The sequence below is a fragment of the Strix aluco genome, chromosome 2 (genome assembly GCF_031877795.1).
Source record: "Strix aluco isolate bStrAlu1 chromosome 2, bStrAlu1.hap1, whole genome shotgun sequence".
NCBI lineage: Eukaryota > Metazoa > Chordata > Aves > Strigiformes > Strigidae > Strix > Strix aluco.
In genome coordinates, this window is record NC_133932.1 from 133,790,241 (window position 1) to 133,815,919 (window position 25,679).

General features: G+C 48.0%; 1 protein-coding gene across 2 annotated transcripts in view; it reads left to right on the forward strand.

Moving 5' to 3' along the window:
• GAB2 (GRB2 associated binding protein 2) overlaps positions 1-25,679 on the forward strand; it is a 95,814-nt gene that overhangs the window by 54,836 nt on the left and 15,299 nt on the right. The window contains exons 1-2 of one of the 2 annotated variants that reach the window (XM_074816416.1): positions 16,079-16,152; positions 23,292-23,532. In XM_074816416.1, coding sequence (XP_074672517.1) covers positions 16,101-16,152; positions 23,292-23,532 — 293 coding nt within the window. In that variant the 5' untranslated portion in view covers positions 16,079-16,100. Of the gene's footprint in view, positions 1-16,078; positions 16,153-23,291; positions 23,533-25,679 lie in introns of those variants that run through there. The other variant, XM_074816415.1, reaches the window with a different exon arrangement.

Below are 25,679 nucleotides of genomic sequence, written 5' to 3' on the forward strand. Positions count from 1 at the left end.
CCTCCATAAGGCTTTCTTACATTTGACATATGAAGCAGAGCAGGTTTTGCGCCTGTGAGCCACCTAATTCATTTCCACACCCCCCGTAACTGTAGACCTTCAAGTCTATTGTAAGAAGTTGGTGGGGTTTGGGGACTTTCTTAGCTGCGGCCTTTGTCCTCATCCATCACAGAAGTCCCTTTAAGAGTCATGGGAACCAGAAATGAAAATCCCCCTCATTCAGAAGTTTCAATCCCTTGGTGGAGTGGGGGAGAAGGGTATAAAGTGGGTCCCTTTACTGGGACTATGTCCTTCCCTGCTGCAGTTGTCCCCACTGCTGACAGGCTCTCATGTGAAGGACAGACACGCCCACCTGCATCCCCATCTTCCTCCTGGGACCAGCTGGGAAAACGCTGGGAGGGGAGAGGAAAACACTGTGTGGTTTTGTGCAGCAGTGGGACCTGTTCCACCAGTCATGCTCCGCCATCCAAACCCAACTGCACTTTGGCAAGCCTCTGTGGTGAGTGCCAGCGAGCTGCCTCCACTTCACATAAATCCCGAGTGAGATGGGATGGGGGGTGAGCATGGGGTACAGTGCCTGCCGGTCCCATTACTCCTGGTAGCACCTCTGGGCATCTTTTCTTTATCTCATCCATGGTCCAGTCTCATCCAGGGGAGTCCAGTCCCATCCTCTGTCTACATGAAACTCCCCATAATAACGTCCAGCCTGAATCTGTTTTGCTCCCTCATGGAGCAGCTGCCATCCGCGGGAGCTGAAACCCTGCCAAGAGCTTGTCAGGCAGGACAGCAAACAAAGCATCACAGCAGCGTGGATGTGATCTTCACTGGCTGACGCATGAAACGGGACGTCACCTTGGCAATGGGTGTACAAGTGGTAGAAAGGATCCTTGATAACACCGCCAGTGCGGTCTTTCAGGGAAAGGTCAGGCTAAATAAATTACATCCCGTCCCAATGTCAGCAGCACAGTCCTGGAGGATCAGCGAAATCGTTCAGGCCCCTTTTTTAAGAGTTGTTTTGATGCAGGATTTTCCATTTTGCGTGCGTTCAGCTGGGGGAACTGTTTTTCTTCCCATTTAGTAAAATGAGCTTTCAGCCCAGCGGCAGTGGGATCGATACTGGACTTCAGTGAAATATAAATCTGGGCAGCAAAAGGAAAAACAATCTCCCGCTTGCAAGTACATCTGTCCCAAAGGGCACATAGGGCTCGTCAGGCTGCAGAGATCCGAGTGCAATTCCCTGCAGGATCATGGAGTGACATCAGCAAAAGAGGAACAAAAATCCCTATTTGTAACAAAATCACAGCTCTTTAATGCTGTAGGGAAAGTACCCACTTGAAACAGTACCCAGCTGCCAAAGCGTGATTTTCTGAGTCAGCCGAGAAAAAGCCTGCAACAGCGAACACAGCAGATGTGTCCAGATGCTGTAGAAAAGAGGGAGCATGAATTATTCAGGGCTGGTGCTTCTCTTTGGTGCTCGCCGAAGCAGTGACCCCACGCTCACCTTTCCTTCACCGAACCTGTTAAGTAATGGCAAATAAATCATCAATTTCCCAAAGTAGATAATGTTTGTTTGAAGGAACCATGGCCCAAGGCTGGGCAGAGAGGTTGAGGGATCGTTGCAGTGTGATGGGTATTGGGAGTCTTGTCCATCTTGGCTTACAGAAGCCCTTCACCCATCCTTCCTGATGGGTCAGTTGGAGGGAGAAATAAAGCAGTCATGGTAATATTTGTAACTGCTGTGCTACCCCTTCACCTCCTTGAAGCCATGGGTTGATGGATGGGAGAGGATGAAGTGTTTGCATGAGATTAAGACTGTTCCTGGGTAGAAATAGAGCTCGGGACATCTGGTATTTCTTAGACCTTCATCTCCTCATCCTCAGTCCTCTCTGTGCATTGTTGTAGCCTCTGCCTTGGAGAATGAATGAGTCAGTAATTGGATGCACCAAAAAGGGGAGGAAGAGGTAACCATCATGGGCAGGAATAGCTCCATGCTAATTGTAGCAATTAATTAACTAAACCTCCCTCTCTCAGCAGACAGGCAGCGTGGCAGAACAAGATCAGAAACTGCCAGGGAAGCTGCTGTGCACATTTTTCTGGTTGTACTCGTTCCTGGGTGCGTGACTGCTTTATACTGACCCAAAAGCCTTGCTGGGTCTGGCCCCAAAGCTGAGCTGTTCCTGCCTGGGTTATATTCACCTCCTGGCGGGGGAAACACTCCATCACTGGCAAAAGTGTTCACTACAGGTGCCATCACATGCTGAATTACTTCCGGCTTGAAGGGACCCCACATCAGCTGAGCCCCAACCACCAGTTTGCTTTTAACCCACCGGTGGTGGAGGAAAAGCTCATTAGCCTTTGGGGCAGTTTGGGTAAAAGTCTATTTCACCAGCTCCCTATGATGATAGGGAAAAGCCGGGTTTCTGCACAATTTAGTGAGCAAACAGGCAACCCGAAAGCAGCTGCATGCGGTGATGCAAACTGGCTGCAAACCCTCTGCACCAGCCCGGGACCATGCTTGGGTGCTGCCTGCGCTCCCAAAAGGCAAAAAAATGAAAAGGCCAAATGAATTTATACCCTTTGATGCTTCTTTCTGTGTGCAGCTCGATGGCAGAGTGTAAATTTTCTGTCGCTTGGTTTTCACATTAGTCCTTCATGTCCTGTCTAGACTGAGGGACTCTAAGGATTAAAAAAGAGGATGGAGTTTAGGGCAGTTTAACGTCATGCTACGGTTAGCTGCTGGCTTAGCTGATCGCCAGCTGCATTACACATCTGGTTTGTTGAAAGGAAGCTCATTTCAGCCTCAGGGACCTAAATGTCAGTGAAGTGGCGGGTACTGCTGGCTGCCCCGGCACTGCCGAGGAGCAGCCGCTCCGCAAAGCCACCACAGTGGCTTCGCTCCCCGCCCCAACCTGAAAACAATTGCAGAGCAGTGTGATTACATCTGCCAGGAGAAGGGAAATTAAATTTACTCTAAGGTGTTTACCCAGACTGCGGCGAAGCTTTTTGTTTCTGTTAACACCTATTTACTTTGAGAGCTAATTACTATTTTTGAACAAGCAGAGCCTTGCAGGATCCCAGCTCCTCTGCAGGTCCAAGGAAGACGAAGGTGCTCGAGGAAAGTAGATTAGCTCCTGGCTCAGTCCTGCTTTTACACTGAAATTTGCACTGCTGCCACCTTGGCTGACTCAAATACGATGCGGGGAGACCTGCCGGGGACCCTGAGCCACGGGCTGTGGGAGAAACGCAGGCGCGTGGGTATTTCAAACCATCTGCATTTTCCCTGCCCTAGTGGGCAGGCAGCCAGGGCTCAGCTGTGAACTGGATTTTCTCATATGCTTTGTTTGTTGGAGTTAAAAAAAATACCAAATCCCACTACACATAACTCGTGTGCCATTAACTCTTTCCAGAGCTGATGCTTCAAACAAAACCCTGCCTTGTCCCATTCCCAGTATGACAGAAGTGCAGCTACGGCAGAACATAATTGAATTTCTCTTGAACCAATGTATGTCCTTGCAGGGGTCCTGTGCACGCGTTAGTTATTTTGGAGGGGTCAATATCTTTATTACCTCTATCCGAATTTACTGTGCTACCCCCAGCACCTCCCTGGAGCTCCTCTTCCACCTCCTCTGTGGGTCAGGGGCTTGGATTCATGGGTGCTAAGCAAACACTCAGAGGAGTTTAAGAGCTTATTCATGCACTGCATTAATGCCCCTGTGCTAGAGGTTTAACCCAGCCATGGAAGCAGGGAAGGGAATATTGGTGGGTGAGTAAATGTTCTTGCTCTGAGCTGAAGGCTCCCATCACTCAGAGAGGGTGAGTGGGGCGTGGGAAAAGGATGGTGCTGTCTTGCCCCGATGGCTTGTGTCTGGCAGTGGTGGCCTCTCCCACCCAGCCCAGGCATGTCATCATCTTTTATTTTCATCTGGGACTTTATTTTTTTTTTTTAATTCTCTGCTTTCTGCCAGGGGTCTGTGCCAGGGCAGTCCCAGGCCTCAGCTCACTCCTTGCTCCATCTCCAATGCTCAGCAATAGCATTTGGTATCGTGGTTGGGATCAATCCCCAGCAATCCCAAGGCCTTTACTGTCTTGCTGAACACAAGTCAGGACCAAGCATTAATGTTTAATAGAGAGCTGATTGTCTCTCCTTCCTCCTTCAACTCCAGCAGTTTGCCAGATCAGCCTCCGGACACCAGTTACTCCAGCCCATGAGAGCAAATTTATTGCTTTAGTACTCACTTGACTTGCTTTGGCTGGGGGTCCCATATGGATCGCTGGCTGGTTGCTCCCCAACCTGCTGCCTGCTCACACAGGCTGCCTACCAGTCAGTACTGTGAGCCCGTATGGCTGCTCTTGCTTCCTCCTCACTTCTCCCCCAAAAACATGTTGATCCCAAGATCAGGCCAACAATGCCTCCTGCTCCATCGGTCCCTTGCAGCCAGGTTTACATGGGTGTTTGCCAAGCAAAGGAAGCTAAAGGTGGCCTGGAGGAAAAAACAGCACAAAGATAACCCTGAAGACTTGTTGGGAGGACAGGAGCTGCCCAAAAGCTCAGCAAAGAGGCTGCAGGTACTAAGACTAGAGTAAAATAAATTTGTACATCGTATGCCACACACCTCCCCCAAACACCCCCAAATCACCAGTGTTTGCCATCCCTGCATGCAGGAGTGGGGCACCAGGGAGCTCACACAAGGTAATGGCTCTGGGGCAGCCCCTGCGTTCCTGCTGCTGGTACCTCTCCCATGGCCAAGAGGAACCGAAGCAGAGGGGAAACACTAATGACCACCACAAGACCAGGTACTTCCTTGCTATTGTGCCCGACACACGCCTCCTTCCTTCCCTGCTTGCGCCCTGGAGGAGTTACAAACCCAGCACCATGGCAGAGAGCGTGCCAGGGGCTGAGGAATGGGGGCTGAGAAAAGCGGGTAAGGAGAGAGATGTGGGCGTGTTCTTGTGTCCCTGAAAGCACCTGGGTCCTGGTGCGCTTTGTTTTGGTGTCTGCAGGCAGCACTGCCACCTAAGGGCAGCAGAGCAGGCAGCCCCCTGGGGAGCCTTGTGCCCTCAAGCTGGACCAGGACTTGATTCCTCAGCTTCTATTGATGCAAGTCAATTGGTATTGACTTCATCTTTAAGCTCTGGTATGGGTTTTACTTGGATATCAGCTCACTTGGAGGCCAGTCTGTCCCCCAGCACTCTATGACAAGCGATGAACAAGATTACGGTTGAGTTGAGCTTGACCCATGGGATGGATGGGACAAATCTGATTGGGTTCTCTCCATGTATCCCACTTTCCCATGTCTTGTTCACCTACACAAAGATCTAAAGTTCCCTGCCCCATTTGGGACTTGGAGGTGGCCTGTGTTGGGACAGCAATGTGGGGTCCTTGAGCCCTTTCCTCTCGCCCAACATCCTCCCATGCATATAGATTTAGCCTTTTCCTCAGTGTTCCCATCAATACTTTCTGCACTCAGTATCATGGAGCTCCTTCTCTGAAAACACCATATGTCACATCTAGACCCACTGGTTGCACATCTTGAGTGCATTTGGATCAGTCCCACTGATCCTTCTCTACCATGTTCTCAGTTTTCCTAACAAGGGAAACAGACAAAGCTGCAGATTCACTCTGGGAGGAGAAATGCAGATGTCATGTCTCAGCCCCGGGCTTGACCCAGCCTCACTGGAATGGATGGGGGAGACCCAGTGACTCCAACTCACTTTATACCAGGCTCATGGTTGAACTTCAGGTGCATGCGAACCCCTCGTTGCCTGAGTCCCAGTTCATTCCTTAGTCATCCTGCCTCTTTAAATTTGTTCCAAACTTCCCTGACCCTGGTTTTCCTGCTCCACAAACAGCAAGTTATTTTAAGATCTGACACTGTTCAGCTTTTATTTCAGTGTAAACAATACTGGAGATGGAGTGGTCTTGGCACAAAGGAGCGGCCTGAGAGCAGTTAAACGCCTGCTGCCTTTCCCCCCGCTCCTTTTACCCTCGTTCCCTTTGGAGATGAGATAGTTCAGGTGCTCATGAGGCCTCTGAAGAGCAGAGAGCCACTAACGACCCAGAATTTGTTTCCTAGAAGACAGAAACAAGGAGAGATCATTGCTGATCTCTACCAGCTGGTCAGGGTCTCCTTGCTGTGATTCCCATGGCATTTTGGAGAGGGAACCAGTGCTGTTGAGAGTGAGAGTAAGACTCGGGATTGATGTCAAGACTTTTAAGATATTTGGATCTTCAAATGGTGTCATTTGTCATCATTTCTTTTACACCAGATGAGGATCAACCTCTGCTATTCTTCCATACCTTATTTTTCTTGCTGTACTCAGCTCCTCATCATGTTGTGTTACCAGAAGCATTGCAGGGCCAGAGTCAACACTGCACTGCTGTGATGGTCACTGTCCTTAATACCAAGAGCAGATTTCTAGCCCATCTGGGTGCCAAGAAGAGATCTGAAGCAAGGATGCAGAGGGCTTTAGAAACCAGAAAATGAGAGAAAAGGTCTTAACATATCTACATGATTAGAAAGCCAAGCTTCTGGCTTCAGGGACTCTGATGCAATTGAATATCTGAGGTTTGCAATGCTGGAACAACATTTTCTTCAGACTTTGGGATTTGGAAATTTAGGAAGTTTTAGGATTTTGTTATTTAAATGTTTTATTGTGGCTATGGACATTTTGGAGAGGTGGGACTGGAAAAATCCAGAATATATGTCAGCCTTGTGTTTGCAAAGCCATAACTCTGCCATCCCAGAGAGACCCCTGGGAGATACGTGTTAGTTGAGCCCCCTTTAACTTTACCCAGCATTGATGGGAACTGGCAGAAGATGAGCCCATCTGTGAAGCACCAGGTTTATAGGCAAAGAATGCTCTTATCTTGCTGCAAATAATAAAACCATCAACCAGCAAAAAAGAAAATTTATGCTCAGCTTTCAAAAAAGACCAACAGCCAAATACTCCAGTTCTTCGTGACTGTTTCCCAGCAGGCGCCCAGCACAAGGGTATCCAACCGGCCTCTTCTGAAGATAAATATGGAGCTGAAGGACTGGGGCCTTTGGGGAAAATCCTGCCCTTTCCTGGCCAAAGTCCCACTGGGTTTGCTGAGCTAGGGCTGGGATTTGAGCTGGGAGGGAAGGGAGAAATGTGAAGTTCAAGAGGTTTGGGTTTTTTTAGAGAAAAAAGCATTGCCCAGCCTTTCCAGCACAGGTTTCCCAGCAGAGATTGTCAAGGTGCATTCATACCTTCAGCCTTGCCCAGGGCTGTCTCCTGGGCCCAGTACCCAGAATCAGAAACCCATTTAAAATAATTCTTCATTTTATAATTGGCTTTTATTGCTACAAGCCCTGTGCGTGTCAGGTCAGCCCCATTAGTTTAATGGGCGCTGAGGAATTTTTAGGATGACTTACTGACCGTGGAAAAATGAGTGCAGCAGACGGTATCAGCATCACATCAAAAAGCAAAACCACGCAAAGCCTTTGGAAACAAAAACAGCTGATGGGCTTGGAGCAAAGCGACCGGCGAAGCGGCACTGTCTGAGCAAAATCGAGGGAGAGAGGGAGGGAGGCATTTTGGGTGTCAGCCAGCTGAGAGGAAACTCGCAGTCAGATTCGCCTGCATTTATATTTCCCAGAAGGTTCCTGGGACTGTTTTAGCCCCTGTGTCCCAGCCGAGCTGCTTTGGGGTCCATGGGGCTGTACCCCGTGTCTGCAGAGCTGCTTGGGCATCGGGATGGGATGCAGATCTGCAGGCAATGTCCAACACATAGAGGCCAGGCTGGGAGACACAATGGACATAGGACCTCAAGACATGTGTGTGATCAAGTTGGAGGACAAGGGAGAAAATCAGAGTGACCTTCACAGCAGATAATTTCAGGCAATTTTTCACAGCATGACTCTTCTTCCCCCCAAGCCAACATATTTCCCCTTTTCTTCCCTCCATATATTTCACATTGTTCCCTTCAAACCTTTGATAGGGGCCATGGTTTATATGCCCTGAGCTCTGCTTTGTAAAACCTGATAAAAGCCAGGACAGATTTAGACTCTCATTTCCCGGACCCCAATGCCTGTTTGTTTACTGTTTTGTATTGCTTTATATTTCCAATTAAAATCGAGCCTGAGTAAAGGGAAAGCTTTCTAAAGCCTTTAAAGCCTCTGAGTGAAGGCACAAGGAGCAGGAAGGAGCCGTGAAGCTGTCGATTGCTGTGAACTTTCCATGACACCACTCAGGGTTTGTTTCCAGACTGATCTTTATTTATGAATGCAGTAGCATTTATTACTGATTTTATCTGTAAAGATAACACTTCTTCCCTAGATGGTTTCTATGCTTCAGTTATAATTACTGCCTCCTTCTCAAACATACTTCTGCATTATTTAGTGTGGTACAATGTCAGAGCTGTAATGTTGGTGATTTATTACTTGGACTGTGGGGTTACACCTGACCACATGTGTGCCCTGGCCACATCTTGGCTCCCTCCAGCAAGGCTGAGAACATCTCTCAGGGTCCCTCATGGTGTAGATGTAGCCAAGAAACCAGTCTTCTGCTATGCTAGGTGCTGCACAAGCACTGAGTGTAAAGGCAACCTCTGCTCGAAGGGATTCATCATCAAGGCACAGCATAGACATGTTGGTGCATCTTTTCTTCTGCCTGTAGCCATTTGCTGTCAGAGGCAGCTCAGTGATGGTGCCTGCTCCCTCAAGTCTGGGAATGGTCTTCAAAGGGACACTTGGCCACAGCTCCTGAAAAACTTGACGAAAAATGAGGCTGTCCAGGAAAATGAGATGTCATTTATCTCTTCTGTTCCCCCTTTGCTCTCGGCCTGCTTCTTCTCTCTTTGGAAGTCAGACCTGGAGAGGGGTTACGGTTTCCAGCAGGCATTCAAGGAGCAGCTTAACTATTGGTCCATGCTTATGATCACTTTAAGCTACGGAGGATGAAGCAAATTCTTAGAGTTAAGCATGAAAAAACACCCCAACTTGAGTCTCCATCCTTAGAGATACTCAAAACCCAACTGGACACAGTCCTGAGCTGCTGTGGCTGCCCCTGTTTTGAACAGGGGTTGGACTAAACCATCTGCAGAGTTCCTTTCCAACGCAAATATTCTATGATTCTGTGATTTTTATGAATTTAACATTGCAGGGAAATACCAGTCTTCAGAGTGTGGCAAGGAGCTGAGATACTTCAGCAATCCCAGCAGGTAAAACTGGAGTTGTTCCCTGTCGGCATCACCAGGAAGGTGGGAGGGCAGAGCATGAGATGAGACATTGCCTAGTCTGAGTCCATATCACAGCATATTGTCTGGTACTCCTTGTTTCTGCTTAAGTCCAGACTCATGTTTTCTTACCCTTTTTGCTCTGTGTGACGTCCCTCATAGTCCTCCAGCTGCTCCATGGCATGTGGTGAAGCTTTGACACGTCTCAGCCCTTACTGGGGTTTCAGCTTCCTTTCATACTTACTGGGTCATTGTCACATGCCCGAGGAATGCATCTGACTCGTTTGCACCTTTGATTGATTGCTATCCTTTATATCTATTTATTAGGATGAAAAATAACATTTCACCTCAAAAATTTCATCATGTGTTCTTTCAGCTCCACATGACCAAACCCCATCCTGGCCAACACAGCTGCTCCTTGCCAATTTTTGGTATGATTGCCTTCCATCATTTTACTGCCAAATATATAAACTGCCCCTGGTTTTGTATGCCATTGCTCTTGAAAGTAAGCTGGAGTTGAGTGACTCATCGCATTTGCTTTTTTTTTTTTTTTCTCATAACTGACAACTAATTCTCTTTTTGTAGTGTTGGACAGGCGTCTGGGCGCTCAGGCACTTGCAAATACTTCATCACATATAAAAGTGTAGCGAATGGCTATTGCACTGCCCGTGGCTCCATCCTCACCTTTATCTCACAGCAGATCACCTGCCCTGCCAAGCACCACCTTGTTTGACATTGCTATCTGTGTAAATCATTCCCTCGAGCCTGCATATACTTTGCACAGGCTCAACCTTGATATAAAGCCTTTATGATGGTAATTATTTTTGCTGGCTTGCCATAACGGTTCACATTGCTCTCAAATGAGTCATGATGAAGTTTTTCAAATACCCACTTGAAATCCATAAATTCTGTGATGAGTCTCTTTGCTAGCTGATGGTTGCTTTGATGATTAGTATTAGGGTCAAAACCTGGTCAACAACATGATCTTCTAGGTGAAAATGCTGCCTTTCTCTCTTAAGATTTGTCTGAAAAATTCCTCATAGAGCAGAAGACTGTCTTTCCTGGAGAACACTGTGGTGTCTCTTCAGTCTTTTTTTTTTTTTTTTTTAGTACCTCAATCCCAGTTTCTTGACTCCCATGACTTTTCTTCATCCCCAAATTTCATTCCATGAGTCTCAGAAAGGGGTGGATTTGTGATTTTCACTTGAAGCTCATTCACACTTTCACAGCTTTATTACAGGCTTTAAATACCGTTGTATCTCTTCTTTGGCATCAACATAACTCCTTCTGAAGGTCTGAGATACTGCTGGGATGCTTCAAAAACTCAACTTGCACCATTTCTGCTACCTTTAAGAAGAATTCAGAGTACAGACTTGCAAATGCTTTGAATTTCTTTGGCACATAGCTGGAAGGACCACCCTGTCCTCTGCCTGCCACAAATATTTTTATGCAGATAAGTCCACAGTGTCCTAGCCCTGGACAAACAGTGCTTCTTGCAGTTAAAAAATCCACTGACATAGTAATGAGAACACACACTACTGTCTGGTGTCTCTTGGTGCAGTTTGAAGGGAGGACTAACCCTGTGATCACAGACCTGTATGACACAGAGTGGTTTGTTTTACAGATAACGTGGTTTAAAGAATTAATACTGCCATGAGTGCAAGAATGCCCTCAGTTGTATTAGCTGAGTTAAAATATTTGCTTCAATAAGGTTTACAAATGATGAAGCGAGACACAAATCAGTTTTCCCTGCGGGTGCATTGCTGCATGAGTGATCACTGTGAAGTTCTCAGCTGTCTCTAAAGAGTTTGGAGATCGAAAGCTGGAGTAGTCTGGTTTCTGGTCCAGTCTGGTCCTGGTAATTCCTGCATTCCTGTGGTTGTAGCCAAAATCCATTATATCATAGCTTATTCCTCCCAGCATCTGTGGAGACAAATGGATCCAATGCACTGCGTATTTGTTACAAACCACTTTTCATCCCATGGGTGAAGGACTCTGTGATAGTGATGGGAGGGGCACCAAGTGTTGGATCCCATCCAGATCTGTTTCAGCAGCCAAATACATGAAGTTCGAACATAGGTCATCTAGGTAGTTAAAAAAAAAAAAAAATAAACCCCATTCCTGTGAGAAAGGAAGAGTTCTCAGAAGTGGTACGTATGGAGTCTGAGCAAACTGATGCTGGGGGAACACTGCCCTTGCAGCGAGCAGAGCAGGTGACAAGCCCATCAAAATCTCCACTTCAGAGGTGGTAAAAATTCAGCGTGGTCGTTTTCTCTCTCACTGGAATCCATTTCATTCGCTTTCAGCATCGCTTTTGATTCACACCTTTTCATTCTGAATTTGAACGAATTTCAGAAAAAATCAACAGTTTTGCTCAGAATTGTGCTTTCACATCTAAAAAGCACGTGATGATGATCTTTGGTTGAAGAATGGCAATCCACCCCAAAAAAACTATCCACTCTGATGAGAATGAATTGAAACACCTTGACCTTCTCCCCTTTTACTTAAAATTCACTTTTATCCTCTAAAGGTTTCTTGTCATTTCTGGCTGCAAGCAATCCCTTGGCAAGCTCCTATTTTGATTAAATGGCGCTTTCCACTGGAGGATGTCAGAATATTTTCAGCTGGCCCTAAGCCAAGCGCAAAGCACTGGCAATGCACCGGGCAAGAAGATGTGGATTTTGGTCTGGGTGCTGGTACCATCTGTGGTGCATGCAAGGATGGGCACAGCTGCAAGGGTGATAATGTAATCTGGCTCTTCAGGGTTTTAAGGATGGGCTCACCACACTTTGTGAGCTGTGTTTGAGCGAGGAAGAGGAAGGCGAAGAGCTGCTGAATAAGCCCATGGGATGGTTCACAACCTATGAGAGAGCATCAGGGGAGAGAGGATTTGCTCAGGTCTTCGGATGCTGGAGAATGTTTTATTCCTGAGTCAGGGGATGAGGAATGCCAAAATCCAAAAATATTACCCTCAAGAAGATTGTGATAAATCTGCCTTGCCCGAGTCTCTGAGAACCAAGCTCTATATTACACTCCGTTGCCCCACTAAACCCAGCTCTGCTGCTGCTGTGTGTTAAAAATAACCACAAAACCAGCCCATGCTTTAGTGCACAAAGTTCAAACAGCAACATCCATGCTGGGATCTTGCCTCGCTGCTCAGTGCAAAAATAGCCAGTGGGGAGAGATTTACTTGTCTGTGACCAGACGTGACAGGAGATGGAGGGTGTCCAGGTGCAAGCGGTCGTGCACAGAGATAAGAAATGCAGGAGCGTAACATGGAGGTGAACTGATGGCGACCAAAGTCCAGCGGGATGTTAAACCCAGCAGGATTCAGGACTCCAGCCAACCCTGCATATCCTTTAACCACCTTCAGCTCTTCCTTGGGATGGTCCCGGAGGGGTACAAGCCATGTTGGACAGAGGATGTGAGGATGGGGACAGGACTGGGGCTGACCCTAACCAAAAAGCGCTTGCGGGAGAGGCTGCCAGCCCCACATTTCTGAGCGTGAATACCACGCTAACGTATTGCTGCGCTGCTTTCAACCCACGCCAGTTCTTGCCTTTGGCACAAGCCGCACTCCCCAGTCCCTGCCAAACCAGTACAGATGTTTTAACACCCACCAGAGCCCAGATAATTACAAACAGAACTGAGAGACTGGTTGGGGCTGTTTTCTTTTCATTGCCTGAACTTCCAGTCGTTCTCAAGCGAGACGCCTCCCACTTTCTGACTTTGCTTTCAAAGACATTTTTGTGGGCCGCATTGCTACTACTCATTTTATTAGGGGAACACGGAGAAGGCCCAACCAGGATGAGGATCGCACAATGTCCGCTGATGTAACGGTGACCGCAGAGTGAAACAAGTGCAGAGAAGATGAGTGGAGCAGCTGGGAAAACATTTTCATGGGAAATTAAAGCTGGTTTCTAACCAGTAGTTTTCCAGCCATGGCATGGCAACGCTCAGCTCATTTTCAAAGGGGTTTGGGGAGTATTTTCAATGGGATGTAACCATGTGATCAGCTGGTGGGCACTGGCCAGAGGATGCTGCAGGTCCTTCCCGTCCCAGATCCTCATGGGAGACAGCACCCATCGTGGCAAGCTTGTGAGCAGAGCAGATGAGATGAAGGAAGGAGCAGAGTGTCGTATTTTAATGGAGAGAAGCCAGCAGCAAACACCTTCTTCCTGGTCTGTGCTTGTACAACCCTAAGATACAGGAGTCTGGCCCATGATCAGGAGCTATGTTCCCTCAGGCCATTTTCAAATAACCAGGTTTGAGTTTAACAGATGAGAACTGATTTAGCATCAATGAAACCTGATGTCATATGTATCTCCCCTGGGGCCACTTAGAAAGTATCTGTGAGGAGGAGGACCAAGAAAGCCTCCTCAGGCTTCACATCTATGTGAACCTCATATCTACTCACCCGTTTTCCATCAGGATGCTTTGAAGTCTTCCTGGACATGCAAATTCATTTTGTCCTTGTGTTCGTTATCACAGCTGATAACTGGTTGGGTGGAAGATGACTGGCACAAGTCCACCAACCCTGGTGGGCTCAAGCTGTCTTCATGGCTCTCCCCTCAATCCCTGCTGTGAAATTCCTCATTCACCATGCCCAGTCATGAAGATTTTCAACCAACATTATTCCAGTTCATTTCCGGTTGCTGTGGAGACCAATCTAAATGAAACTCTAGTATTTTGAAAGAGAATATGATTCTAAGTCATTTGCGATGCAAGGTCCCATGCTAATAGCATTAGCATATTATTTGATTATGGCGATGTGTAGGGAATAAATTCCAAGTCCTTTTGCCATCATTGCGTCTTAAAAGAAGAGGATAAGAAAAACGTCCAGGGTTTTGCTGATACTGAAGACCTTTACTGCAGGTGATTTCTGAATGCATAAAGCTTTGGGGGTCACAGGCATTTTTAACCTCGTGGCAATGAGAACAGGTCCCTGGAAGGGACCTTTTCTTTCTCTGCTTCCACTAAGCACTGTTAATAGCCTGCCTAATGGGCAGGACTCAGGTTTTTAATGATGTGTAGAGAAATCCGGGATGGCTTTTTGAGCTGTTTGCATTTTTGCTGAAGCGCTGGTGTGGCAGGGCCCAGCTAGAGAGTGGCTGTGCAAGGTGCAATCCTCCCATCACTTGCAGAGATTTTTCTTCTTGCATTTTACCCTCAACATCTTAGGAATGGTTTTGCCTTCAGGGCTTCTTTAGATGATTCTAATATGTGGACAGAGTATGCCAATACTCCTAAATGAAAAAAAATTGCATGGAAAATCTTTGCAGAGAGGCTTGTTTTAAGAGTAAAGGCTGCAGAGATGGAAAAGAGAAAGCTGAGCTTCGAACAAGGAAAGAACCCAAGACAAACTATTTTATTTTTTTGAGTCTCCATCCCTAAGGGCATGTTTTCTGGGGATGAACTGACCCTTGATCACACTGACCGCTGGGCTGCTTTGCTCGCCAGTTCAGGGACGTGGTATTGTGGCCATGAGGGTTAATGACTTCTTGTGTCTCTTCTTTCAGCTTTTGCAGTCACTGTGGCTGATATTGCCCATCTGAGCATGCCAAGCTCACCTGAAAAATCTGGGGGTCTACCACAACCCCCGTTCCCATCTTCCCCCCTACCCCTTGTGCAACACCCACCTCCCTTTCCTTTTAACCTATCAGCTAAAATACTGCCTGGGGAGCAAAAATTTACATTAGTCCCAGATAGAGAGGAAAACTGGGCCAAACTCTTGCAGTTTGGTCCCATGCAGAGATGCAAATGCACCTATGAAGAAGGGGGCTCTGAGAGGAGAAATTTGAGGATCCTCTCCATTCCCCATCACTGCTTTGCTGAGTGATGGTGAAACAGACCCTTAACAGCGCTGCCGTTTTATTGACTCCCCAGCAAACCAGGAGTTATAATGTTTCCCCCCCAAGGTAAGGAGAGATCGAAATAAATTACTTCTGTAAAGAGACGGCAATGGCAGTTCTTCTGTAATATGAAGTGCAAATATTTGGGCCTTTCGTGCGCTCCCTTGAATAGAAATGGTACTAAATCATGCATAAGTAAAATGGGTTCACATTTCCTCCTAGCGAAAGTTTTCCTTTACTCTCCTAGAGCATTAAAGGCCTACGCTCCCGTTGCCATAAAAAGGGCTATAAAATTTAAAGCAAGCCGTTAAGAAGCCCTGGCTGGGATTCATCTTTTCTCCTTTTCTATCCCTGCTAAGTGAGGCATGCACCTGTGTTTGCTCACGCAAGGAAAGGCCTCCACGTACTGCTCGCAGTGAACAATAAGGAGGATGAGAAGAAACTTGTTCAGGACCTAAAAGCAAGTTTTGCGTAGGCTAGGGGATGCAAAGTTGATGGTGCACCAGCTTCTGGGTTTTCACCCTGCTCTTTGGCGGCATGTTGGACCATGGCACTGGGTGAGACTGCATTGGCATGATGTCCAAAGGAAAGCCTGGTTAGGAAATGCCAAAAGCACTAATCACAGAATCACAGAATTGTCTAGGTTGGAAAGACCTTGAAGATCATCCAGTCCAACCATTAACATTGACAATTCTCAACTACACCATATCCCTAAGCGCTATGTCAACCCGACTCTTAAATACCTCCAGAGATGGGGACTCCACCACCTCCCTGGGCAGCGTATTCCAACCATCATCATCATAAATAATAATAACCAATGATAATAACCAATGTGGTCCTCCAAAACAGGATGTCAGACCTTCATTTCACACAGTGAGAAAGCTGGTTTGGTGCTGGGCTGTCATGAGGCTGCCTCTGGAGGGGGAAAAACTTTTTCTCATATAAATGTGTCATCTCTTTTGATAGCTCTTATCTTTCAAAAGCTTCATCCCTGTCCTTCAGCACTGGGCTCCACAGCCTGCTCGTACCTCCAGCCAGATTTGCTAAGGATGCCCCTGGCATCTGCAGGAATCGCATATGCCATCCACAGACAAAAAGCAGGTAATTCTGCACATCCCCATTGCCTTGTTTTTGCTACCTTATCCCTATGCTGAAAAAGGCAAAAATACCCTCCGTGAGACCACTTTGTGTTTTATACAGTTACAGCCCACCATCTTTGCCCTTTCCCTCTGTTCCAGCCTTTTTTTTTCCCATTTAATCCCTCATCAAATTGGTTTTGCAATGTCAGAGACGATGATTCATGAAGCAGAGGGTTGGAGACGAGGTTAGTTCTGTGGAGCAAATGAAGCCTATCCCAGCCCACGCTGCTGCCCTAGGATTGTCCTTCATCCCCAGCTGTAGGTCATCGTCCCACTCCAGGGCTCCAAGATAAGGCTGTCCCAGGTGGGATGTTCAAGGTTGAGTGTAAGCCAGGGCTGCAAGCATCCACGTTCATCTGCTTTTATCTCCAGCACTGAAGCCCTTATAACAAAAATAAATAGGTGCACACCGGGCACCCCCATCTGGCCAAATAGGCCTCCAAATATTGACTCGAAAGGTTGAGCTCCACAATCGACCTGCAGATTTACTCTTTAAAGGGTAGCCGCCATGTGCGGGGTGTGCTGATATGATACAGAGCTGGGTCACTGCCACCCAGGGGTGTTTCCCAGGGCAGGGATGGGATTTTGGGCACAGCCGCATCTCTCAGAAGCAAATCTGTGTTCTCCAGGGAGAAGCATCACATCGTTTCTATTACAGTGTCTCTCTCTTCTGCCCCTTCGTCCTTCAAAGAATTGATTGCTGTTAAAATAACTGAGATATATAATGCTTTGAGGTCAGGATGATCTGACTTGGCTCCTTTCCCTCTCTTCTCGCTCACTCACTCTCCAGCGCTGTGATTTTTTCCCCCAGTTCCCATGCTTCTCCAAGGCGAATGCTCCTATGTTACCACTATTTTTTAGTCATTTCATACAAATGCAAGCAGAACACTGACACTAATGGGCAGAAACAATGCTATTTATTGCCATTCATCTTCGTCTCACCCCAGGGCTCAGTTTTGGGGCCACTCCTGTTTAACATCTTTATTGATGATCTAGACAAGGGGATCAAGTGCACCCTCAGTAAGTTTGCAGATGACACCAAGTTGGGTGGGAGTGTTGATCTGCTCGAGGGTAGGGAGGCTCTGCAGAGAGATCTGGACAGGCTGGAGCGATGGGCTAAGGCCAACTGTATGAGCTTCAATAAGGCCAAATGCCGGGTGCTGCACTTGGGCCACAACAACCCCCAGCAGCGCTACAGGCTTGGGGAGGAGTGGCTGGAGAGCTGCCAGTCAGAGAGGGACCTGGGGGTGTTGATTGACAGCCGGCTGAACAGGAGCCAGCAGTGTGCCCAGGTGGCCAAGAAGGCCAATGGCATCCTGGCTTGCATCAGCAATAGCGAGGCCAGCAGGGACAGGGAAGTGATCTTGCCCCTGTACTCGGCGCTGGTGAGGCCACACCTCAATTACTGTGTTCAGTTTTGGGCCCCTCACTACAAAAAGGACATTGAATTACTCGAGTGTGTCCAGAGAAGGGCAATGAAGCTGGTGCAGGGTCTGGAGCACATGTCCTACGAGGAGCGGCTGAGGGAACTGGGGTTGTTTAGTCTGAAGCAGAGGAGGCTGAGGGGAGACCTCATGGCCCTCTACAACTCCCTGAAAGGAGGTTGCAGAGAGCTGGGGATGAGCCTCTTTAACCAAGTAACAAGCAATAGGACAAGAGGGAATGGCCTCAAGTTGCGCCAGGGAAGGTTTAGACTAGATATTAGGAAGTATTTCTTTTCAGAAGGGGTTGTTAGGTGTTGGAATGGGCTGCCCAGGGAGGTGGTGGAGTCCCCATCCCTGGAGGTGTTTAAGAGTCAGGTTGACATAGTGCTGAGGGATATGGTGTAGTTGGGAACTGTCAGTGCTAGGTTAACGGTTGGACTAGATGATCTTCAAGGTCCTTTCCAACCTAGATGATTCTGTGATTCTGTGATTCTGTGATTCTATCTCACTTTCTCTCCCATCAACTCTTTCTCACCTAATTCTTCCCATCCTGTTGTGGATGCTTAAATAATTGGGCTATTTCACTGTTGTTGATAGAGGAAACCTAAGGGCTTAATCTAAGTATCATTTAGATGGCTGAAACTGGGTAAGAGAAACCACGCCCTTAGCCCTCTGTGCAGCAGATCCCTGTCCATGAAGCGGTGATGCTCCTCCTTTCCCTTGGCCAGTCCTGACCGGTTTCTCAAAGCAAATGGAAATAAGCAGCAGAAACTAGAAAGGACAAGCTCAAAAGCCCAATGTCACTTTTGTCCCCACCCTTCAGCTCCTCTACAGTGGAGGATGCAGCTGTGCCCTATCCTCGCTTTTGGGGAGCTCCACTCCAACTGCTTGGCACCCAAAATTTGGGCAAAACTGAATACTTGGGTACCTGTGTCCTTGCACGCGGCTCCCCACCCTGTTGGAAACCGGAGAGGGGAAATTATCCAAATCAGACACCCTTTCCCACTAACCTGCCAGAGGAAACCTTTAGTGGGCGACCTGCCAAGGCGGCCTCAGACTGACAACAGCTTTTCCAAATGTCCTCCAACTCGGAGGCAATAGGGAAAGCTTGGTAAATAAACATTCCTGGAGTGCCATGCTCATCCCCATGGCATTCCAGGGCCTCCTGGCAGTGCAGTGGCACAGTGACTCATCCATCGGACATGTTGTTTGTTCTCTCCCTGCCAGGAGAAGCACATGGAGGGCTTGTTTTGGTAGGGTTGTTTGTCTTTTTTTAATTACTTTTCTGCATTTGTGCTCAAGGGGTGAGCTCCCATGGGAGAAGGTTCCCCCTTTTTTTGCTAATAAATGATGAAGCTGCTCCAAAGAGTGGGGAAGATGATAGCACATGAGCATGCTCTGCCCCACGCCCTCCTAGGGATTATTTCCAGTAGATTTCTACTATTTACTCCTGAAAAAAGTTTTCATCACCCATAAATTTTAACTGGCACAAAGTCAATGGAATGATCCAAGGCATTTTGTGGCCTTATTTGCCAGGGCAGATCTGAGCAGCCCTTATCTACAAGGCCCCTTGGACCAGCTCGCCCTTGTGTGATGCCAGCATGGTGTGGACATCATAAGGAATTTCGTGCCACTCCGGGATGCCAAGCAAACCTGTCACCTTTGCTGTGACCATCAAAGGGAGCATAGGAATTTAGCTACACCCAAAAATCACCACCTTCCCAGGGGCATCAAGTCCATGGGATACAGGGAGTTGTAGTCCCAGCCTTGGTCTTCAGGCAGGGAAAGCTGATGTCTCAGCTCCAGTGAAAAAGACCATTCTGAGCAACATTTTCCGAAGGAGGCTGAGTAATTATTTCGCTCAGATAAGCCCAGGAACATTGTGTGAAGCTATATGCACACAGCAATAGTTGAGAGCTCTGAGCAAGGGAATTCAGAGCTGTCAGCAAGGAGGGAAATACCGCTTTGGGGAATTGAAAACATTCATAAAAAATTCCTGGATCCCAGCCTAGTCCATCCCATTGCCGGCCATGCTCACAGTTGTGTATTTTTGCTTCAAGGATGGATCCACAAGGAGGTTTTTTTCCCCCTGTGCTGCAACACATGGCTGAAAAAGCACATCTTAACCAGGACTAGTGAGTGCCGAGCTTTCGGCCAACTGAAGCCCACCCGTCACCATGGGGTTTTGCAGGGCTGTGCTGGCTCATCCCTGCCAAGCCTCTGGCTCGCTTTCTGACAGGGACCAGCACAACAGCTGTAGCACAAGCCCAGCGAGATGTATACATGCAAGCTGTTCTGCTGACATCAAATTTTAAGTTGTGGGCGTCCAATGCTGCCTTTTCCAGACCGTGAGACTCCAATTCCCCAAACTTGGAGGACAACCAGCCAGGAAACGTGGGGTTAAGATGACACTTCCCACATGGCCCACTACGTAACGTTAACTCTGCCCCCCTGGGAATGGCAATAGGAACTGGAACAGGATCTTATCCCTCCTTGGCTGTATTTGATACATTCCCTCAACATATACTCAAGATCTCAACGTAAAGCCAAGGAATCTGAAGGCTATGTCTATGCTGTTAAATAAAGGAGGGCCAAGGGTTTAGCCATGCCCACAAGGCAGATGGCCATGAGGGATGGAGAAGCATCATTCTTTTTGGCTCATGGTCATATTGAGTTGAGCATCTTTAGTCACAATGCAGGTGGGACCGATGTCTGGAGGCATCCAGATGGGACCCCCTGGAGTTTATTCACTAACTGCCCACATGGACCTGGGAAAGGAGTGTTGGTCCTCATCACTTGGGAGATAGAGACTGCAGCATGGCAAGTTGAAATGGCTTTGGGACCTCTGGCTCGTAATTCACCGTGTATGCTTTATCCTCATGGAGACCTCTCTCCATTTCAGGCCAACGTGACAGCACAAATGTCTTGACTTTTCCCTTTAGCATGTACTAGTCATCAAATACTATTTTTCTACCTTGATTTCCTTTATTGCCTCCTTTTCTGCCCTCCAGCAGGACCCATCATCAGCGTGTGACCTGGGCACGTAAGCTGCCCTTTTTTTCTAAAGCAAAAAAACCCCACAACACAAAAAATACAGAGCAATCTTGGCAGTCCCCTTCTGCAGCCACAGGATTTATCTTCCCAGCCCTTACAATACCCTCCCAGCCCCGTGAAACAATCCATCTCTCACCTGCTATTATGGAGTTCATCTCACAGAACTAATGGAGTATGTGAGTCCTGAATTGGCTCCCGCTAATGCTCTCAGTGGCCGGGTCGCTGCGGGAAGCGAGCTGGGAATTAATTTTGAAAATCAATGCGGACGCCGATAGAGCAGCTTCCCCCAGGGAAGGGACGTGCTTTTACCGGGCATTGCCTCCTGCTCCCCTTTGGCCCCCGTTTTCTTTTATGTGGTCGAAGTAACTGCGGAGTAATTCATCCTGCTTTCAATGAGCTCGTCTTTTGTGCTACGGTCTCTGGTTTCCCCAAATCAGACCGATTTTTGGGAAAAGATTAAGGTCTCCTGGAAGTGCAGGATTCACTGGGCTCCTCAAAATGTTGTGATCTGAGTTTGCTGTGCCCTGGGGTGATGCTGGGGACCATGTCCTCTGTGCAGCCCCATTTCTCCCCTTAGGCTGTGTTGGCACAAATAAATCAGTGTAATTTCTAACTTCCAGGTATATTTTGTCCTGCCATGGCTTTTCCATGCAATGGCAAGTGCAGAGCCTACAAGGGTAGTGTTGGAGGACTGCTCAAGGCAGAGGGGACCCCAACCCGGCACAGTTCACAGTTGTCCCCAGAGGCGACCTTCATGCTGGGATGGGCACACAACACTAACCTGCCATCCTCACACCATCCTTGGGAGAGTCTTGGCCAAAGCCCAATGTCATGAGCAATTCCTGGCCATGATTCAGGAGGAGCAAGACCCGGGAGGCTGTTCCTGAGAGGTACTTTGGGTGCAGCCCCCCTGCTTTTGATAGCAACATGGGTATGAGCTCTGCCACACTGGTTGACCTCAAAGCACTTGATCTGGGACTAAGATCTGGGACTCGCAGAGCTCTCAAGACTCCTTTTCCAATGGGGATCAGTCTGCACTGCTACAGAATAAATATTTAATAAGAATGAGGGTCAAGGCACTGTTTTGTCCAAGGACACCGACATGGCCATTTACTCCCATGAAAAGCACCAAGGGATCTTTAATGCCCATGCAAAGAAGACAGGAATCCGAGTTTTAAGCTCTCATCCCCCACCATTAATGTCAATGTTAAATATTGATTCTTTCTGTGTTTAGCACAAACCAAACAACAGAGTCGAGCCACGCTCTTTGGCTTTTATTAATGTACTGTTTCTGCATTGGGTGAAGTTTGCAGTAACACAAGGAAAAAAATGTAGCAGCAGTGAACAAGCGGCAGGCAGATCGATTTTGTATCTTGACACAATTCAGAAGTCAGTGAAAAATCACCTCATGTGGAGCATCTCCTTGTTCAAGCCATGACATCCATTTTTCAGAGAACTCATTTCTCTGCAGTGTAAGAGTCAGGCCCAAAATTTCTGGTAGGATCTGGAATTTGAGAGAAGGAATGGAAAAAAGAGGTTGGAAATATGTAAAATCCCCCTCATCCTCATGTCAGAGCAGGTCCCCTTATGGGTGTCTGAAGTCAAATTTGAAGAGCAGGTGGACATTGTGTTGGAGGAAACCTGGGAGCAATCCCTAAATCAGTGGTGGCAGAAGATGGGTGGATTTACCTAGGGAAAGATGGCCTTTTTGTTAGGGTTTGGGGTTTTTTCTGCATTTTTCATCAACATCAAATAAAAGTAAATCACACTATTGTAAAGGATGACTTCGGTGAACCATGATAAGTGGTTTTCACATGCCAGGAGTGCACGCATCGCAGGGAGACCATGCATGGACTTCTGCAGCCAGAGATGGATCAGCTGTCCCAAAATAATTCTGCAGCTTGTGGGTTTTCTGGGGTTTTGGTTGTGGGTTTTTTTGTAATGGGGGTTTACATCTTGGCTATAAAAATTCATCCTTGGTTTAAATGAATTTAATATTTTAAAGTGTATTTCTCCTTGAGCAAGGGGAGCCAGCACTAGGAGTCATGCCTTGGGGCTGTATCCCATTCTACTATCAGAAAACAGCAGGAACTCTTTTGAGGTCACAAAATTAATAGAGAATTGGGGAATGTGGGAATATTTTTAATCTCTGCTGTCATTATGTCCACGCACGTTCCCACCCCATGCCTCAGTTTACCCAGCTGTAAAATAGCAGTGATGCCCTTACACAGAGGGACGGGCATGACTTAAATCACATCTCTAAAGCCACTTACAAAGGTCTCTAAGACAGAAGCAGAAACTGTGATATGAAAGCTCTTCTCTTTCTTTTCCTTTTTAACAACCCACTGAGCTGCCCATGAAGTGGGCTGACATCCCCCAGACATCCCTGTAAGCCACTAAACATGTGATAGAATATGAGAAAATATTTATTTCCCTACATGGTACCTATAGTTGCATGTGCTCCAAATAGAAGAGCCTGCTGCTGAGGGCATCACTGAGAGCCATAAGCAAACCCCACCAAGCTCCATAAATGCCAGAGCATTTAAGAAAGGCAAATCCTGGGAACACAGGCCATGGGGTTGCTGTGTCCAGCTGCTCACCGGTGTGTTTTTTCCCTTCACAGATACCCTGAGGAGCATCACCTCCATGAACCATGCACCGCGGTCCTCCCCAGCAGAGCTCAGCAGTGCCAGCCACCACCTGCTGCGAGAGCGCAAGTCCTCAGCACCGTCCCACTCCAGCCAGCCCACCCTGTTCACCTTTGACTCGCCTGCCAGCCACCTCCAGAGCACCCTGTCTGCCAGTGCCCCCCAGGACTACCTTTTCCTCCACCAATGTATGAGCAGAAAGTCAGAAAACGCAAGGTATTGTAGACCACATGGGAGCAAATTTTGGGGACAGCTGAGGAAGGGCTGGGGGTGAGCAGCTCAATCCCACCTCCATCCTTCAAGGTTTGCAAAACCCAGCTGGAGAAAACCCTGAGTGATGGTATCCTTTCATTGTAGTTGGGAGGAGGAGGTCAGGGCAGCAACTTTCCAAGCTCCCAGCTATCCTGGCTTTCTGTGTTGTATTAAAAAGTGGCTGAATGGCCAGACCCAGAGGGTGGTGATGGGGGGCAAAAAGTGTAGGTGGAAGCCAGTCACTAGGGGTCAATACTGGGTCCAGTCCTGTTTAATTAACGATCTGGATGATGACGCAGAGTGTAGCCTCACCCAGTTCGCTGATGACACCAAGCTGGGAGGAGTGGCTGATATACCAGGTGGTCATGCTGATACGCCAGAGGGACCTCAACAGACAGGTGAAATGGGCCAGAAGGAACCTCCTGAAGTTCAACATGAAGAAGTGTAAAGTCCTGCACCTGGGCAGGAACAATCTCAAGCACCAATATATGCTGGGGGTCACCCAGCTGGAAAGCATCTTGTCAGAAAAGGACTTGGGGGTCCTGGGGACACCAAGTTGAACATGAGCCAGCAATGGGTCTTTGCAGCCCAGAAGGCAAACGGTATCCTGGGCTGCACCAGCCAAAGGATTGGCGACAGATCAAGGGAGGTGATCCTTCCCCTCTACTCAGCACTGGTGAGGCCACACCTGGAGTGCTGGGTCCACTGCTGGGCTTCCCAGTACAAGAGAGACATGGACATACTGGAGAGAGTGCAGCAAAGGGCCACGAAGATGCTGAAGGGACTGGAGCATCTCTTCTACAATGAAAGATTGACAGAGCTGGGACTGTTCAGCCTGGAGAAGAGAAGACTCAGGGGGATCTCATCCATGTATATAAATACCTGCAGGGAGGGTGCAAAGAAGATGGAGCCAGGGTCTTTTCAGTGGTGCCCAGTGCCAGGACCAGAGGCAACAGGCACAAACTGACATGCAGGAGGGTCCCTCTGAATATTAGGAAACTCTTTTTCAATGTGAGGGTGCCTGAACACTGGTACAGATTGCCCAGAGAGGTTGTGGAGTCTCCATCCTTGGTGATATTCAGAAGCCATCTGGACATGGTACTGGGCAACTGGCTCTGGGTGGCCTTGCTTGAGCACAGGGATGTTGAACCAGATCACCTCCAGACATCCCTTCCAATCTCAAGCACTCTGTGACCCTGCAGACGGGGCCCTAATTCCTGCCTTTAACTAGAAAAAAACAGAGGGATGGGCAGGGTTTGCACCACTCTGCTGTTCATCTCTGCTGGGCTTCGCGGCAGCCTGTGGTGCATGATGTGGTATTTCTGAGCGAGCAGCAGCTCTCCGCCTCTGAACGCAGCCGGTTGCCTTAAATAGCGAGGAGGTTTTTTGGTGTAAAGAGTTTTGGCTCACAAGAGAGGCGAGGAGGGAGGGAGGGAGAGGCAGTCGGAGCCCAGCTGGCGTGAGGTGAGAGCAGAGCCCGGGCTGCAGCCTCCACTGGGCTTTCCTGCTGCAGCTGCCTTTCCCTACCCGAAAAACAAAAACAGAAAAAGGCACAGAAAGATTAACTTCAGATGGAGTTAATGGAACACTGTTTAGAAAAAGGCCCTCTGACGCTCCAGCTGTGAGGATACCTAAAAGCCACCCTCTAAGAGCCCAAGCATGGCTGGGATGTGGAGGAGGAGGGAGCAAGCACTGATGATTTGGTGGGTAGAGACAAACTGGCCAGCGGCAGCTTCTAAAACTGGGCCAGAAATAATCACCCCGATCAATGCCCAGTGCATGGGGCCAGGCTGCAGGACTGCTGGGAATCCCTCCCCTTTCAGCTGCAGAGCTCTTACTTTACTCATCCATAAAATGAGGGTAATAGTAGCTAATTGGCGGGCAGTGCTGAATAATTAACCCATGAGATGTTTCAAGTCCACGGCCGAAAGGACCCTGCCAGAGCCCAAACGTCTCCCAGGCAGACTGAGCTCCAAAGGTGGCAGGGATTCGTTTGTCATATCTCAGCATCACTTGTTTTTATCCCAAATAAGCCCTATTTCTGAGCGCCATCTCGTGCTGGCTCCATGAAACAGAGTCCCTGTTGTCCCTGCAGAGCATCAACCCTGCCA